The 14,273-nt window shown below is 45.3% G+C and overlaps 3 protein-coding genes and 1 pseudogene across 3 annotated transcripts; 2 read left to right on the plus strand and 2 right to left on the minus strand.

Annotated features, from left to right (window-relative positions):
* Positions 1-380: 380 nt before the first annotated feature.
* Positions 381-7,760, minus strand: LOC136278181 (uncharacterized). Its single transcript, XM_066161595.1, has 4 exons — positions 7,291-7,760; positions 1,251-1,447; positions 486-738; positions 381-435 (listed from the first exon to the last, which is right to left on the minus strand). Exons 1-4 carry the CDS (start codon positions 7,758-7,760, stop codon positions 381-383), a joined length of 975 nt encoding a protein of 324 aa, XP_066017692.1.
* Positions 5,800-7,140, minus strand: LOC131799267 (uncharacterized; annotated as a pseudogene).
* A 1,465-nt stretch (positions 7,761-9,225) lies between the features above and the next one.
* On the plus strand, positions 9,226-9,884 carry LOC131799266 (golgin subfamily A member 6-like protein 25). Its single transcript, XM_059116976.2, has one exon. The coding sequence runs from the start codon at positions 9,234-9,236 to the stop codon at positions 9,882-9,884; it is 651 nt and encodes a 216-aa protein (XP_058972959.2). The 5' UTR covers positions 9,226-9,233.
* A 347-nt stretch (positions 9,885-10,231) lies between these two features.
* On the plus strand, positions 10,232-13,848 carry LOC136278269 (uncharacterized). The gene is made up of 2 exons (XM_066161789.1): positions 10,232-11,656; positions 11,820-13,848. Exons 1-2 carry the CDS (start codon positions 10,232-10,234, stop codon positions 13,542-13,544), a joined length of 3,150 nt encoding a protein of 1,049 aa, XP_066017886.1. The 3' UTR covers positions 13,545-13,848.
* Positions 13,849-14,273: the final 425 nt, after the last annotated feature.

The following is a 14,273-nucleotide window of genomic DNA, read 5'->3' on the forward strand; positions in this document are numbered from 1 at the left end:
TCGTTTTTTTATTATGATGATCAGTGATAAAAACTTTTTAGATATTTCTGAACATTTTATCTATGTTTTTGATCAAGATTTATGGTTTTCTTTGTACGAATCTGATACACCTAGTTACTTTATTTGTTATGATACAGTCAATCCTATTTTTCTAGGTACAGTCTTAGAAATCAACTTTGAACAACTTTCTGTTTTCCTTTGAATTTTTTCAGTTCGATTTCGTGTTTCAAAGAAGTTTTCTACTTGTTTTTCAACAAATTATCGATCATCTTGATAACGACTTATTCGAAAACCAAGACACGCGAATTTCACTCACGATTCATATCTATTTAAATAGACCTCCATATGATTCCATTCTAGATCTAGAAAACTTGGAAGTTTCATTTCCATACAGGCATGTAAGTGCATTTCTCAGAATTGCACAGACAATATACATCTTGCCAATACTACTCAAGCCTATTTTAAGATTTTTTTTTAAGTCTATGAATTTAAAGTAGTTCACTATGTCCCCAAATAGCCATTCAACGGATTCCCTCACAGAACTCATTCTGGCATTGTACTCTTGCATCTGGGGTGTTAAAACAGCATTTCTGAATGGTTGTCGGAGTTGCACTCTGTGCGGGTAAGCTGGATCACCATATAAGCACATTAGGTGGCCATGGGGGGAAACTGCATGGTGCTGGAGATCTTGCAGCAGGCCTGATTCAGCTAACATAGCTGCATCATGTCTTCTACCTTCTGAAAATGAAAGGTTTAGAAAACAATTAGATGCGTGGACAATGGTTGTGACCTTGTGGTGTATACTCAGCATAGAACCTGGTGGAAATTAAAGTTCTTTGCAAAAGAATTCATTCAATATTCTAATCTGCAAAATTATATCTCTGAAGAGATCAATCACCTCCACTTGATGGGACTTTTTTAGTACTTGATTCCTGATTTTTACCCTTTTTGACCTTTTTTTCAGGGGTCGGTTCCTGAAAGGTGGAATAACTCTATTCCAGGGATAAGTCTGCCTTATTCCAGTCATAACTTTATCCCAGGACAAAGTTATGACTGGAATAAGACAGTTTTATCCCTGGATAGTGTTGTTCCACCTTTCAGGAACTGGCTTTTGAATTTTTTTCCATCTTAAGTTTTTTCATTTTCTTCATCTTTCTATTTATTTTTCAGGGTTATTTTTAATTAACAATTTTAAACTGAAGTGACTACCAGGCATAAATAATTCCATACATTATTATAATTATTATTACCTATTGGGCCATATAGGTTTCCTATTAACCCATTCGGTAGAGCAACAGATTGAAATTTGAATGCATGGACTCTCTTGTGTCCATTGTATACAGCCCTCTGGTGCTGTCCTGGGCGACTTATTGGTCGAACCGTGCCATCGACAAAACCAAAACAGTTGTCCAAGGGAGAGCCTTTAGCTGAAATTACGTCTGCATACACCGAATGCAAATATGGCGGACCTCTCGGGCGGCCCGGGGCTAGTTGCGTGGAAGCGAGGCTAGTGAGGCCAGCCAGTGAGGCCGGCTCTTCCCTGTGTTTTGATCGTCACGAATGGCTGCTTCACGTGCGCTCACAGAAGACGATATTTCTGGAGCTTCTCTTCGAGGTAGATCGCCTGCCACGCTAAAAAATGAAGAACTTCGTTTCTGGCTGAAATGTAGGGGCGATACATTGAAAGGACTGAAAACAAAAGCACAATTAGTGAAAAGGTAGGATGCTCGTACTTCAACCGATTCGCGGAGATTTCGCGCCTCGCTTGCCTTGATTGCAATTGCGGTAACCAAAGTTTAAAAACGATCTTATCTTCCCTTCTGTTTAGGGTTGAGGAATATATCAAAGAAGGTCGTGATCAAAATATAGTAGATCCGGATCCTGACTCCGTATATACAAAGCGCAAGGAACGCTTGGATAAAAACAAAGATGACAACTCCGGAATTGCCGCAACTCAGCATCCTTTGAGTTTCCCATCAGATGGCTGGTCTGCAGACATACGGCGAATGCCCTTTTTTACCCGCGCCGAAATGAATGACCACATTTCAAAGTCTGGAAAAAGAATTGATCCGACAAGCAAAGCCCATTCAGTGCCAACGAGTATTCGGAAAGCCACAACTTTTCTGAATGACGAATATTTGAAGGGTATCTCCGCAGCAAGCGATGACAACTACTTTTATTTCCGGTCTCACTGCTATCACAGTTTTCGTAAGAACGATGCCCCACACAACTTGAAAGTCGCATTGTGCATTTTAAGTGGGGAAGTGAAACATGCTACATGTTCCTGCGTTGCTGGGAAGGTTGGTTTTTGTAACCATATATTAGCACTCTTGATGAAGATTTGCAAATTCTCATTATATGAATGTAAAACTGTCCATGAACTTGAAAACGAAGAAGACATGCAGCCAAAGCAAGCATGTACTTCCTCTTTACAGAGGTGGCATAGGAAGGGAAGAGGAGACTCTATAAATCCACAACCAGCAATGGATGTAACGATATCAATGTTATCGTTCTATTTACTTCTGGTCCGCATTTACGTCATAACTACCATGGCAACAAAACTTTAGAGACCATGCTTTCCGGTTTTGTAGAGTTCGTCGGACATCGATTAAATAGACCTGTGTTACTTCACCTGTGTGTGTCTTGTTCCTCTTATAAACAACGTCACATGGTGTCAGTGATTTGGGATTCTTCCTACAGAATCATCGCTGAAATACTTGAGTGAATTTTCAAGCCAAACTCAGTGAATCTAGCTCCAGATGACCGAATCAGGCTCGTCGAGCGTAGCTTCAACAAGCACGCAGCCAGCAACTCCTCAATTTATCCAGTCCTCTATTCCTTTACCGTCGAAACTAGACTTCAAGGGGAACTTAGCTGTGAATTGGAAGAAATTTAAGCGGCTTTGGACAAACTACGAGATCGCCTCACGGCTCAGTACGCAAAGCAGTAATCTTCGAACAGCCACATTGTTGACATGTATTGGCCCAGATATCCTGGAGATTTTCGATGGTTTGCCCTTCGGAAATGAAGAGGAGAAAACCGACATCGACAAAGTGATAGAGCTTCTAGACGCTTTTTTCATCGGTGAGACGAATGAAATATATGAAGCCTATCTGTTCAATCAGAGAGTACAGGAGGTCGGTGAGTCATTTGATGTTTTCCTTACAGCTTTACGTTCGTTAGCTAAAACGTGCAATTTTGGCATCATGCAAGAGCGAATGATTAGAGACAGAGTTGTGGTAGGAATTAGAGATAACGCCACCCGAAAAAAGCTGCTAGCTGAGAACAAACTAACTCTTAACAAGTGTATTGATATTTGCCGTGCGAGTGAAACCACATCCAAACAACTTAAGGAGATGTCCCATGCGGAGGAGGTTAGCGCCGTTGCCACAGGCCACCCAAAATCGAAGATAGGTTTTCGCCATAATAAAGTACGAAATTTCAGTAGAGTTCAACGCCCCGTCCACAACAAAGTAACAGAACCGGTTAGATGTAAGTTCTGCCACAGAACCCATCCTTTAAAGAAGGAACTCTGTCCAGCATGGCAGCACAAGTGTGATAATTGTGGTCGAATGAACCACTTCTCAGTGGCTTGCAGAAGTCAGAAAGCTAACAAAAAGCAAACTAAGAAGTCAGTCCACAATGTAGAACAAGAAGTTCAGGAGTTTAATGACGAAGATTCTGATGATTACTTATTCAGTGTAGAATATGTGAGCGTCCTGTATGCAAAAAACAGCCCCAAGAAGATTTATGCTAACATGCGCTTGAAGGATGAAACAGTGAAATTCCAGTTAGACTGTGGAGCAACAGTCAATATCCTCCCAGCAGATATTTATCAGCAGGTATTTAAGGATCCGCGGATGGAACGCCTTCAGCCTACTCAATCTACCCTCGTCATGTTCAACAAATCAGAGCTGAAACCTCTAGGATGTACTAAGGTAGAGACCTTCAACCCCAAGAATGGACAGTGTTTCCTCACGGAATACACCGTCGTTCCAACAGGTCACACAGCACTCCTTGGTGCTGAATCGGTGCAGCAGTTTGGCCTCATAGTAATTAACACCGATAACATCATGTCTCTCTCGAATGAGATTCTCACACAGCCAGATCTCGTGAGCAAATTCGGAGATGTCTTCTCAGGAGAAGGAAAGCTCAAAGGAAAGCTTCACCTCGAGATTGATAAGTCTGTAACCCATGTGGCACTGCCAGTGAGGAAAGTCCCCTTTGCAGTAAAAGAGCCTTTAAAACAGGAACTAGAACGCTTAGTTAAGATAGGCATCTTGCAACCAGTAGATGTTCCAACAGATTGGATTTCCTCAATGGTGGTCATTAAGAAGAGCACTGGAAAGATAAGGTTATGTATCGACCCAAAACCTCTGAATAAAGCACTCAGGAGAAATCATTTTCCCCTTCCAGTGATCGATGATCTACTACCACTGCTTACAAATGCTAAAGTCTTCAGTGTCGTCGACGCAAAGAACAGTTTTTGGCATGTGCAGCTAGACGATGAAAGCAGTCTTCTGACCACATTCGGTACCCCCTGGGGAAGGTTCCGCTGGACGCGGATGCCCTTCGGCATATCACCCGCTCCGGAAGAGTTTCAGAGGAGATTGGAATACGCCCTGGAAGGTCTTGATGGAATTAAGCCAATATTTGATGATATCCTTGTTTTTGGTGTCGGAGAAACAGAAGCTGAAGCACTTTCTGACCATGATGCAAAGCTGACAGCATTGTTAGAACGCTGCCGCACTACTGGCATTAAGTTGAACAAAGAGAAGCTTAAGCTCCGTCGCAAAGAAGTGAAGTTTATGGGACATGTTATATGTCAAGATGGTCTTAAGCCTGACCCAGACAAAGTACAAGGTATCAAAGAGATGCCAACCCCGACAAGCAAACAAGATCTCAAGAGACTTCTCGGCATGGTAAATTACCTCCAGAAGTTCGCTCCTAACCTGTCAGAAGTTACAGCCCCAATGAGAGACCTCTTGAAAGAAGGGAACCAGTTCCGTTGGGATGAGCAAGTACAAGGTTGTAGTTTCAAGCGAGTTAAGGAGATACTCTCAGCTGCCCCTGTCCTCAAGTATTTTAACCCCAAAGACGACGTGGAATTGCAGTGTGATGCATCAGACCGAGGACTTGGTGCATGTCTTATGCAAGGAGGCCAGCCCGTGGCTTATGTATCTCGTTCCATGACAGAAACAGAAGTGAACTATGCCCAGATAGAGAAAGAGATGCTTGCAATACTTTTCGGAGTAGAACGTTTTGAGCAGTTTGTATATGGTCGACCTGTCAAGATCCAAACTGACCACAAACCCTTGGAGAGCATCTTCCGTAAAAGTCTACTTAGTGCCCCTAAACGTCTTCAGCGAATGTTGCTAAGATTGCAGAAGTATGACCTCCAAGTGTCTTACAAAAAAGGGACTGAAATGTATCTGGCAGATACACTGAGCAGAGCATACAGAGTGCGCAAGAGCACAAAAGAAGATGTAGCAGAAGATGTTATGTACATAGAGAACATGAGAGGAGACACTGAAAGAGAGCTAGAGCACATCAATATGATACAATACTTGCCAGTATCGGAACCAACGCTGATTGCCATTCAGCAAGCAACAGAATCCGATCCTACCCTGAAAGACAACTGTCTAAATAAACTCAGAGGAACAACTCCATTCCAAATTCGGAAGTTCTTTATCTTGTTGATGGCCCTTTCGACGTGTATCCGAAGACTTGCAATCTGCTGTGTCCTAACAACATCTTCGGCAGACATTTGAGCATCACTGCCTAAAAAGGGTGGGATATTCAGATCCACACCAAGGGGCAGGATGTCTTGTATCTGAAATCCCTTGTCTGCCATAACAGAGTCACCATCTTCAAAGGATTGGGACAAAAATCCACTCCGTAAAACAATTTTGCGGTCAGAGATGCTGCCGGTATAAAGTTGACTGCAAAATGTAATAGCTCCACTTGGTGCAATACCGACAAGTCCTTTCAATGTCACATGGTTTTTGTACGAGCTGAAAAGTTCAGAGTTCAAAAGCAAACTGCTTGGCATTTCACAAAAGACCTCTGTGCAGTCAATAATGACTTGCGTTGAGAGAAATTTTTCTTTGAAATCTGCAGGCATAGTTGCCTGAACAACTGACTTAGGAGGCCAGATGCAAACCTGGCCAAATTTCAGATACATGAAATTAATCCATGGCACAAAAAGCCTGCTTATGGTGGACTGGGCAACACCATACAAGTGAGCTAAATGGCGCTCTGAAAAGCCTCTTCTCAGGCGGCATAAGACAATAAAAAATTCTTCAACTGGTTTGAGTTTTCGTGGGCGTCCTTTCTTTGCAGGTGAAATGTTTTCTTCATCATCAGAGTCCACATAATAAAAATCCTCTGGCACATCTTTTAAGGTACTTCTTGGACGAATGTTTTCTCCATTTTTACCCAGGTTCAAAAAGTTAAATAAGGCGAGGAAAGTAGCATAATTTGGAAGGCCAGTATAAAAGTTGATGTCAGCCTCTGATGTAAAGCGTTCCAGAGAAAATAGTCGGGCCGAGATAGCCTTGTTCTGTTTCTCTACCTCGTCCAATTTCTTTTTTAGCTCAGTGTTTTCCTGTCAAAGTTTTAACACCTCCTCTTCCAATTCCTCGATCTTTTTTGGCGCATTTAACTCCGAACAAGTATCGTTTGGCTCAGTATTTCGGTTAGAGGCAGTTGCCGTCAACTCAGAAAGTGATTCCGCTGTGATATCTGTTTCGCTCACTACATGTAACTCGGTGTGATCAGAGGAAGCAGACGTTGTTGCAAATAATTTCTTCTGAGGCAGAGGATGTCTTTCTGGAGGAGCTTTTCTTTTCCTTGGAGATGGAACTGACCACGAAAATCTGGTTGGAACGCCACTGGGAACCACATAAGCCCGTCCATTGAATGATTTTCTTAAATCTTCTCGCCTAAAATGAAGGGAACAAACTTTTGTTCCATCGACGATCTTAAAATCCTTTCCTTCTTCACGGCGAATTGCATGAATCCACTGTTTTCTCCTCGTAGGAGTGCGTGGGAATTCAAAGAAAGAAACTTTCTCTCCTGTGGGCGTCTTCTTTCCTTTCTGATTGCATTCAGGGACACAACAACTCGTAACCATTTCGAAAAGCGTAGAACAGAACGACTACAAAACACTTACTCGATGGACTCGAAGGACGCGTTGTCAAAACAAACTCGAGGCCTCACTAGCCTCGCTTTCGCGCAACTAGACCCAGTCCTCCCAAGTGGTCCGCCATATTTGCATTCGGTGTATATTGCTGCAAATGGTTGGGGTCCATAACTTGATTGTTCCACTGAGTTAGTCTGTGGCCATGCCTGTCATAGACATAATCGAGAACAGTATTTGTTATCATGCTTAAGACCGGAACTGGCCTTGCAAATCTGTGCACCATATCACTGTATCGACAGGGGTAAGCCAGTCGCTTCAGTAGCATACATAGCCCTTCTATGCCATCGCAAACTGAACGCTGTGGGCACTGGAATGTTGGGGGAATCTGTAGCCTGTCTGCCAGCAAGGGAATGTGCCATTTCTTGACTCGAAACTCGGTATAACACTCAGGAGGATCCATTTCCCCCAAATCGAACGACGCGTACAAGTTGTAGGAAGGAAAATCCGGATTCTTCGACTGATAAAAGTCATAGAGAAGGCAGAATTCTTCGTCATCAAACATGTCGTGGGCATATCCAACAAAAACAAAATCCCTGATGTCTTTAAACGACGACATAACTAAAACCACCACTTGTTGAGCCTCACTTGTTGACGTCTTCGTCTTTGTACAAGACGCGGGTGCTTAACTTTCAATTTTCGCGCCGATGTTCTCGTCCCAGTGTCCTAGAGCATGCCACGTCATAATTTTGTTCTCGTTTTCGTCCTCGACGAAGCTGCTTAAGGTCCCTCATGTCAGAGCTGGAACACAAAGATAACAGTTAGAACAAGGTAAGGAATAAAAAACATCTGACGTCATCCACTTTAACAAGGGGCTCCCACAGGGTGACGCTCTGTGCCCGAGGCTTTTTACATTGTGTCTCAATCCTGTATCGTGGAAGTTGAAGGCCTCTGAAGGGTACAAACCATCGAAGCCCGTAAACAGGAAAATCACCCATCTTTTGTATATCGATGATATGAAGATCTACGTGACATCGGAGAGCAAACTCGACAGAGTCCTTAAGACAACCAAGGTAGCTATGGCAGATATAGGGTTGGACTTTAATGAGAAGAAGTGCGCTATTGCCCATGTAAAGAGAGGAGTCCTGGATAGCCGCCCTTACAGCAAGCATGTCGGAGAGTCTCAGATCATAGAAAGTTTAAAGGAAGGAGAGAACTACAAATTCTGAGGAGTTCTTAAAAATTCCAAGCAGGAGGACACCTTGGTCCTATGGAGCGTGTCAAAACTTTTCCTTCAAAGACTCTCTGTAGTCTGGTCGAGCCCGTTGTCGGATTACCATAAAGTTGACGCATCAAACCAGTACACACTAGCAGTACTAATGTACCCCATGTGGACTCAGAGCTGACCCATTGTGGAGCTTCAGCAATTAGACTGCGAGAGCTGTAAGATCCTGAAAGAGAACGGCGGCTATCACCCCATGGGAACAACGGATTTACTTAACCTACCCAGAAAGTTCGGAGGAAGAGGTCTCAAGTCAGTAGAGTCAACGTACAAAAATAGAGAGTTTAAGATACATGGACGGCTGACCTCGAAGACGGCTGACCGGAAGTAAATTTCGCGTGTAGACCACAATGCGCATGCCTGGTCCACACGGATTGCAGTCCTCTTTGTGTTGAGGACGTGAGAAGTGGTGTTTTGCCGTTCACCAGTCAACGTGAGTACTGTTACTATTATTTCCCCATAAACTTCCGCATGTTTTTAGATTTTCGAACTTCATTAGGTGAACATTGTTTGTCACTTTTTTGTTTTGGGCAATAAAACCACTGACAAGCTGGTTAAAATTGTAAAAGTGATGTGCACTGTGCACAGCCACGGTGGAGCATTTCAACTGAACACGTGCGTTAAATTTTCTTGCTTTACTAAAAAAAAGTCCCTAGCACTTGAACCCGCTTATCCTCTGAATGAAAGATGTCTTATCTTGTATTAAACTTTAATCTACACAGTCCAAATGCTTTTCCCTTGGTCAGTTAGGAGCGAGAAATCGGAGAAATTGTTTTATCTGCCTTCTCTTTATTTACAGGATTAGCGAGCATGGAATGGAAGGAAGAGCACGATCTCCTTCTCTACCGGGAAATACTCGTCTATCAGCCATACAAATTCAAAGAAAGAACGGTCGAAAGAGGCAAAATTTGGGAAGAAATTTCGAATCACCTCAATACCTGTGAGACCGCCAAATTCCGTGTAAACAAGCGATCTGTAAGAGAGCAATTCAAATTGATCAAGGAAAAGTTTAAGCGTAAAATTCGAGAGGAGGAAAATTTGTTGGGGATTGACGTGGAACCCACTTCAGAGCTCGAACAAGCCCTAGAAGAGATTTGCTCTTTTGAAGAATCTTTCCCGGTTGAAGAGAAAGAATCCAAGCAAGCCAAAGAAGAAGAAAACAAGCACAAAGCACAAGAAATTCGAAAAAAAGCGATGGAGAGCTATGGTCAGACCAAATCAAGAATTGTTGGAGATGAAGCTCCCATGGAACCTAAGGAGAAAAAGAGAAGAGGAGGCAATGATTCCATTGACTTTCTCAGAGAAAAATCTCAGCTAGAGCTTGAAATCAGGAAGAGAGAGTTAGAGCTTAAAGAAAAGGAGACAGCGCGATTGTTTGAGCAGCAAAGGGAGATGATGCAATTGATGCAGCAGCAACAACAAAACATGGTGGAGCTACTGTCGAAACTGGTGAACAAGTGACTTTACAGTTAGAGCACAATGCAACATTAGATGAGAGATCTGGACACTAGTTATGATTTGCCCGATGGGTGCCTGGCGCGAGCCACTTGTAACAAGCTGTACTTTGCATATGTTTCTATCATTCTCTTACGAGGATGCTCGCCTTTCTAGGATAAATCTCTCGATGAAATAGACAAAGTCTTATCTATGATATATGATAGAAACATACTTCAACACGGATTGATCTGGCGAACGAGACACCGGTTGCAAGCGGACTACCCAGTAATACGTCGAACAGAGGAGAACGCGGCCATCGATCGCCGATCGACCGCCATCTTTGTTTCCTTCCCGGACTACAATAGTACGCAATGTCGAAGAAATACAAATGCCCATTCCCCGAATGCACCTACGAGACAGAGGAAGTTACAGACGCGCTCGCGGCCGTCCTTCTATCAGTGCACTCTTCGGGGGTACATGTCACTCCAGGAACAGCGAACACGATCAACCCCAACAGTAACACGAAACTCGAAAAAGTACGCCGTCCGACAATTTCGGCAGCGGGATCGAGTGAGGATTGGTCGCATTTTCTAACGCGTTGGGGCGATTATGTTGCGGCAACTAATGTCACCGGCAAAGAAAAGGTAATCCAGCTCCTCGAGTGCTGCGATGAACAACTTCGCAAAGACCTGACAAGAAACGCGGGCGGTTCCCTCACCGACAAAACCGCAGATGAGGTCATGGCAGCCATAAAAAAGCTTGCAGTACGGGAGGAAAACGCAATGGTCGCCCGTGTGCAGCTACACAACATGCGGCAAGACCGGGATGAGACGATCCGTAGTTTCGGTGCCCGCCTTCGCGGCCAAGCTGGTGTTTGCAAGTTTTTAGTCACTTGCCCTAGCTGCAACATAGAGGTCAACTATACGGAAAACGTCCTTCGCGATGTCCTCACACGTGGCCTGGCTGACAGCGAAATCCAATTAGACCTGTTGGGGGAACGAAACCAAGACATGAGCCTTGAGGAGGTGTTCCAATTCATTGAGGCAAAAGAGGCCGGCAAACGGTCAGCAGGCCGCCTGTCACAAAGCCACAGCACAGACGCCGCACAAAGTCAGTATCGTCATGCCAAAAATGATGAGGTCAAGCAACGTAAGGATGGGGACGCGAACGAACTGTGCTCTTATTGCAACAAGAGAGGGCATGGCAAGAGCGCGCCGACCAGAATCCGCCGTCATGACTGCCCAGCTTATGGCACCATCTGCGACAAGTGTGGACGGCAGAACCACTTTGCCAGCGTTTGCCGCAGCAGGGGCAAAAGCAACAGGCCCCAACAGCCGCCGACACCCATTGGCAAGAGCAGAGAAACGGAAAGCGCAATTTTTGACTCACTTTGCACCACAACTAGCCTCAGCAGGCCAAGCAAAGGGGTCATCTCACTCAACCACCACCTCTACTGCCACCTAACCGATCACTGGGTTCGACAGCCATCCAAGCCTCAACCGTTCATAACGCTTACAGCGACAGCCCATCCTGAAGACTACACAGCCCTTGGATACAACCCACCCAAATCACAGTTGGCAACAGCACAACTCTCTGCTATGGCTGACACAGGCTGCCAGAGCTGCTTGGCTAGCATAAAAGTCATCCGTCGTCTGGGCCTCTGTGAGAGTGACCTGATACCCGTCACTATGAAAATGCACGCTGTGAACAACAAAGGGATCAGCATCCTGGGCGCAGTCATCTTAAGGTTCTCGGGCAGGTCTCCATCCGGAAAAGCCCTGGAAAGCCGACAGATCGTATACGTGACAAGCGACTCAGACAAACTTTTCCTCAGCCGAGAGACATGCATGGCACTGGGCATTATCACTAAGAACTTCCCCATGTTGGGGGAGACCCTAAACACATGCAGCTCAATCGAGCCAGACACAGCCTGCAATGCAACTGCACCAACCCCGTCAGACAGAGATATGCAAACTTCTGAGGGCTCAGACAGCCCTCCATGCACCTGCCCGCGTCGCACCACACCGCCACACCGAACCACAACCGGGCACTTGCTCCATCACCATTGACGACCAGCTAGCCTCATCAGCCTCATCGGCATTAAACACTATTGCCGTCACATGGGATAGGGTCAAGCTGGCCACAACAAGCAGCAGGGCAATGACCCAGCTAATTCATCTTATCGAGACTGGATTCCCTAAATCCCGTAACGAGCTACCACCTGCCCTTCGGGAGTACCATCAATTTCGCAAACACCTCTATACAGTTGATGGCATCATCCTCTACAAGAATCGCATCGTGATACCACCCTCTCTCCGCCAGCATATTCTGACTGTCTTGCACTCAGCCCACCAAGGTGTGACTTCCATGACAGCACGCGCCGAAAGCACAGTGTTCTGGCCAGGCATCACCCCAGCCATCATTGCCCTACGGGAAACCTGCAACCACTGCAACCGCATGGCACCCTCTCAACCGAGTTCACCGCCCTCTCCAGTTGTACCCCCAGCCTACCCGTTCCAATGTGTTTGCGCCGACTTCTTTCACTACAAAGGGGTTACCTACCTTGTTATCGTAGACCGCTACTCCAACTGGCCCCTCGTTGAGCGAGCAAGAGAGGGATCTACAGGCCTGATTGACTGTCTACGACGAACCTTTGCCACATTCGGCATCCCAGACGAACTCGCAACAGATGGCGGCCCTGAATTCACAGCAACAGCCACACGCCAATTCCTGAAAGACTGGGGCATACACCACCGTCTGTCGTCAGTGGCATTCCCACACTCAAATTGCAGGGCAGAGATTGGCGTCAAATCAGTCAAACGGTTCATCACTGACAACACCACCCCATCTGGTAGCCTAGATACTGACTCCTTCCAGCGTGCAGTCCTTCAATATCGAAACACACCCGACCCGAATACTCAGCTATCCCCTGCACAATGTGTCTTCGGCAGGCCAATCAAGGACTTCATACCTATCTTACCTGGTCGCTACCAACCACACCCTACCTGGCGTGACACCCTCGCGACAAGAGAAGCAGCACTAAGAAACCGCCACATGAAAGCTGCAGAGAGATGGTCTGAGCACACCAAGCGACTCCCACCCCTGGCCGTTGGTAACCATGTCCGCATCCAGAACCAAACAGGCCCCTACCCCACTAAGTGGGATAAGACAGGAGTCGTGGTCGAGGTTCGCCAATTCGACCAGTATGTCATCCGCATCGACGGCTCAGGGAGGATGACTACCCGCAACTGCAAGTTCTTAAGGAAATACCTTCCGGTACGGACCACACCGCCCCACCTAACAATTGATGACGACCTGCGTCATCTTGCTATGCTGCCACACAGACCGCCCAAGCCAATCGCCCCCACCCCAGCACAAGCAAGGATGCCCCCACAACCATCCCCCGCACAGCCACTAACTGGGCCAACCCCGGCAGCAGTGACACCTGACCACCACAGCCCCAGCCCAAAGCCAAATGCACCACAGATACAACTTAGCAACCAAACACCTTCCCCATCTCCTGAGCATCCCTCGACAGCAACTCCACGAACGCACGCGTCCAGCCCCCAAGCAGATCCACTGGCGCCGTCAAGCCCGCCGAAACCCCCAGAACGACCAAAGAAACCTCCCTTAGCCCTGCGTCGGCTACGGGACTTTAACTCCAAAGGACTATTGGAACAGTGACTTAGTCATTAGATCCATGAGACAGTCAAATGACACTATTCCATATTTAGTTTTGTTCTTTAATTCAAATTAACATTTGTGTTCTTATCAGTCTTCACTATTCCCCATATGCAAGCATGAGGAACACTAAAGACTTGGGGAGAGATAGAGCACAACGCAACATTAGATGAGAGATCTGGACACTAGTTATGATTTGCCCGATGGGTGCCTGGCGCGAGCCACTTGTAACAAGCTGTACTTTGCATATGTTTCTATCATTCTCTTACGAGGATGCTCGCCTTTCTAGGATAAATCTCTCGATGAAATAGACAAAGTCTTATCTAACAGTGGCTGTAATTGTCTTTCAAAGTAGCTCGGTACAGCTATGTTAATTTGTGTTTATCTATTAAAATTGGTAAACACTGAGGTCGGACTACTGAGCCTTTCTACTTTAACAGTGAGTGTAATTACAGCCTTTATCTTGTTATCTCAGCAGCTTTGTTTATTCTATTAAGATTATGCTTGAATAATATTTGACTGTTAATAAAGTGTTTGATTCCTTTATCTTCGCAAGAAATCGATGAATTATCGAAACGTTGTTTAACTAACTTTAACTGATTTCAGAGCTCAATTTTTGGTCAGCAGTTTGTGGAAAGATGACTTAAAATTGTTCAAGAGAAGTATTCCTCCAGTGTAGGAGGATCCAGCTCGAAAAAACTTGAAGTTGAATTTCCGTAAAGGCAAGTTAAC

This window comes from Pocillopora verrucosa, chromosome 14 (assembly GCF_036669915.1).
Source record: "Pocillopora verrucosa isolate sample1 chromosome 14, ASM3666991v2, whole genome shotgun sequence".
In the NCBI taxonomy this organism is placed as follows: Eukaryota; Metazoa; Cnidaria; class Anthozoa; order Scleractinia; family Pocilloporidae; genus Pocillopora; species Pocillopora verrucosa.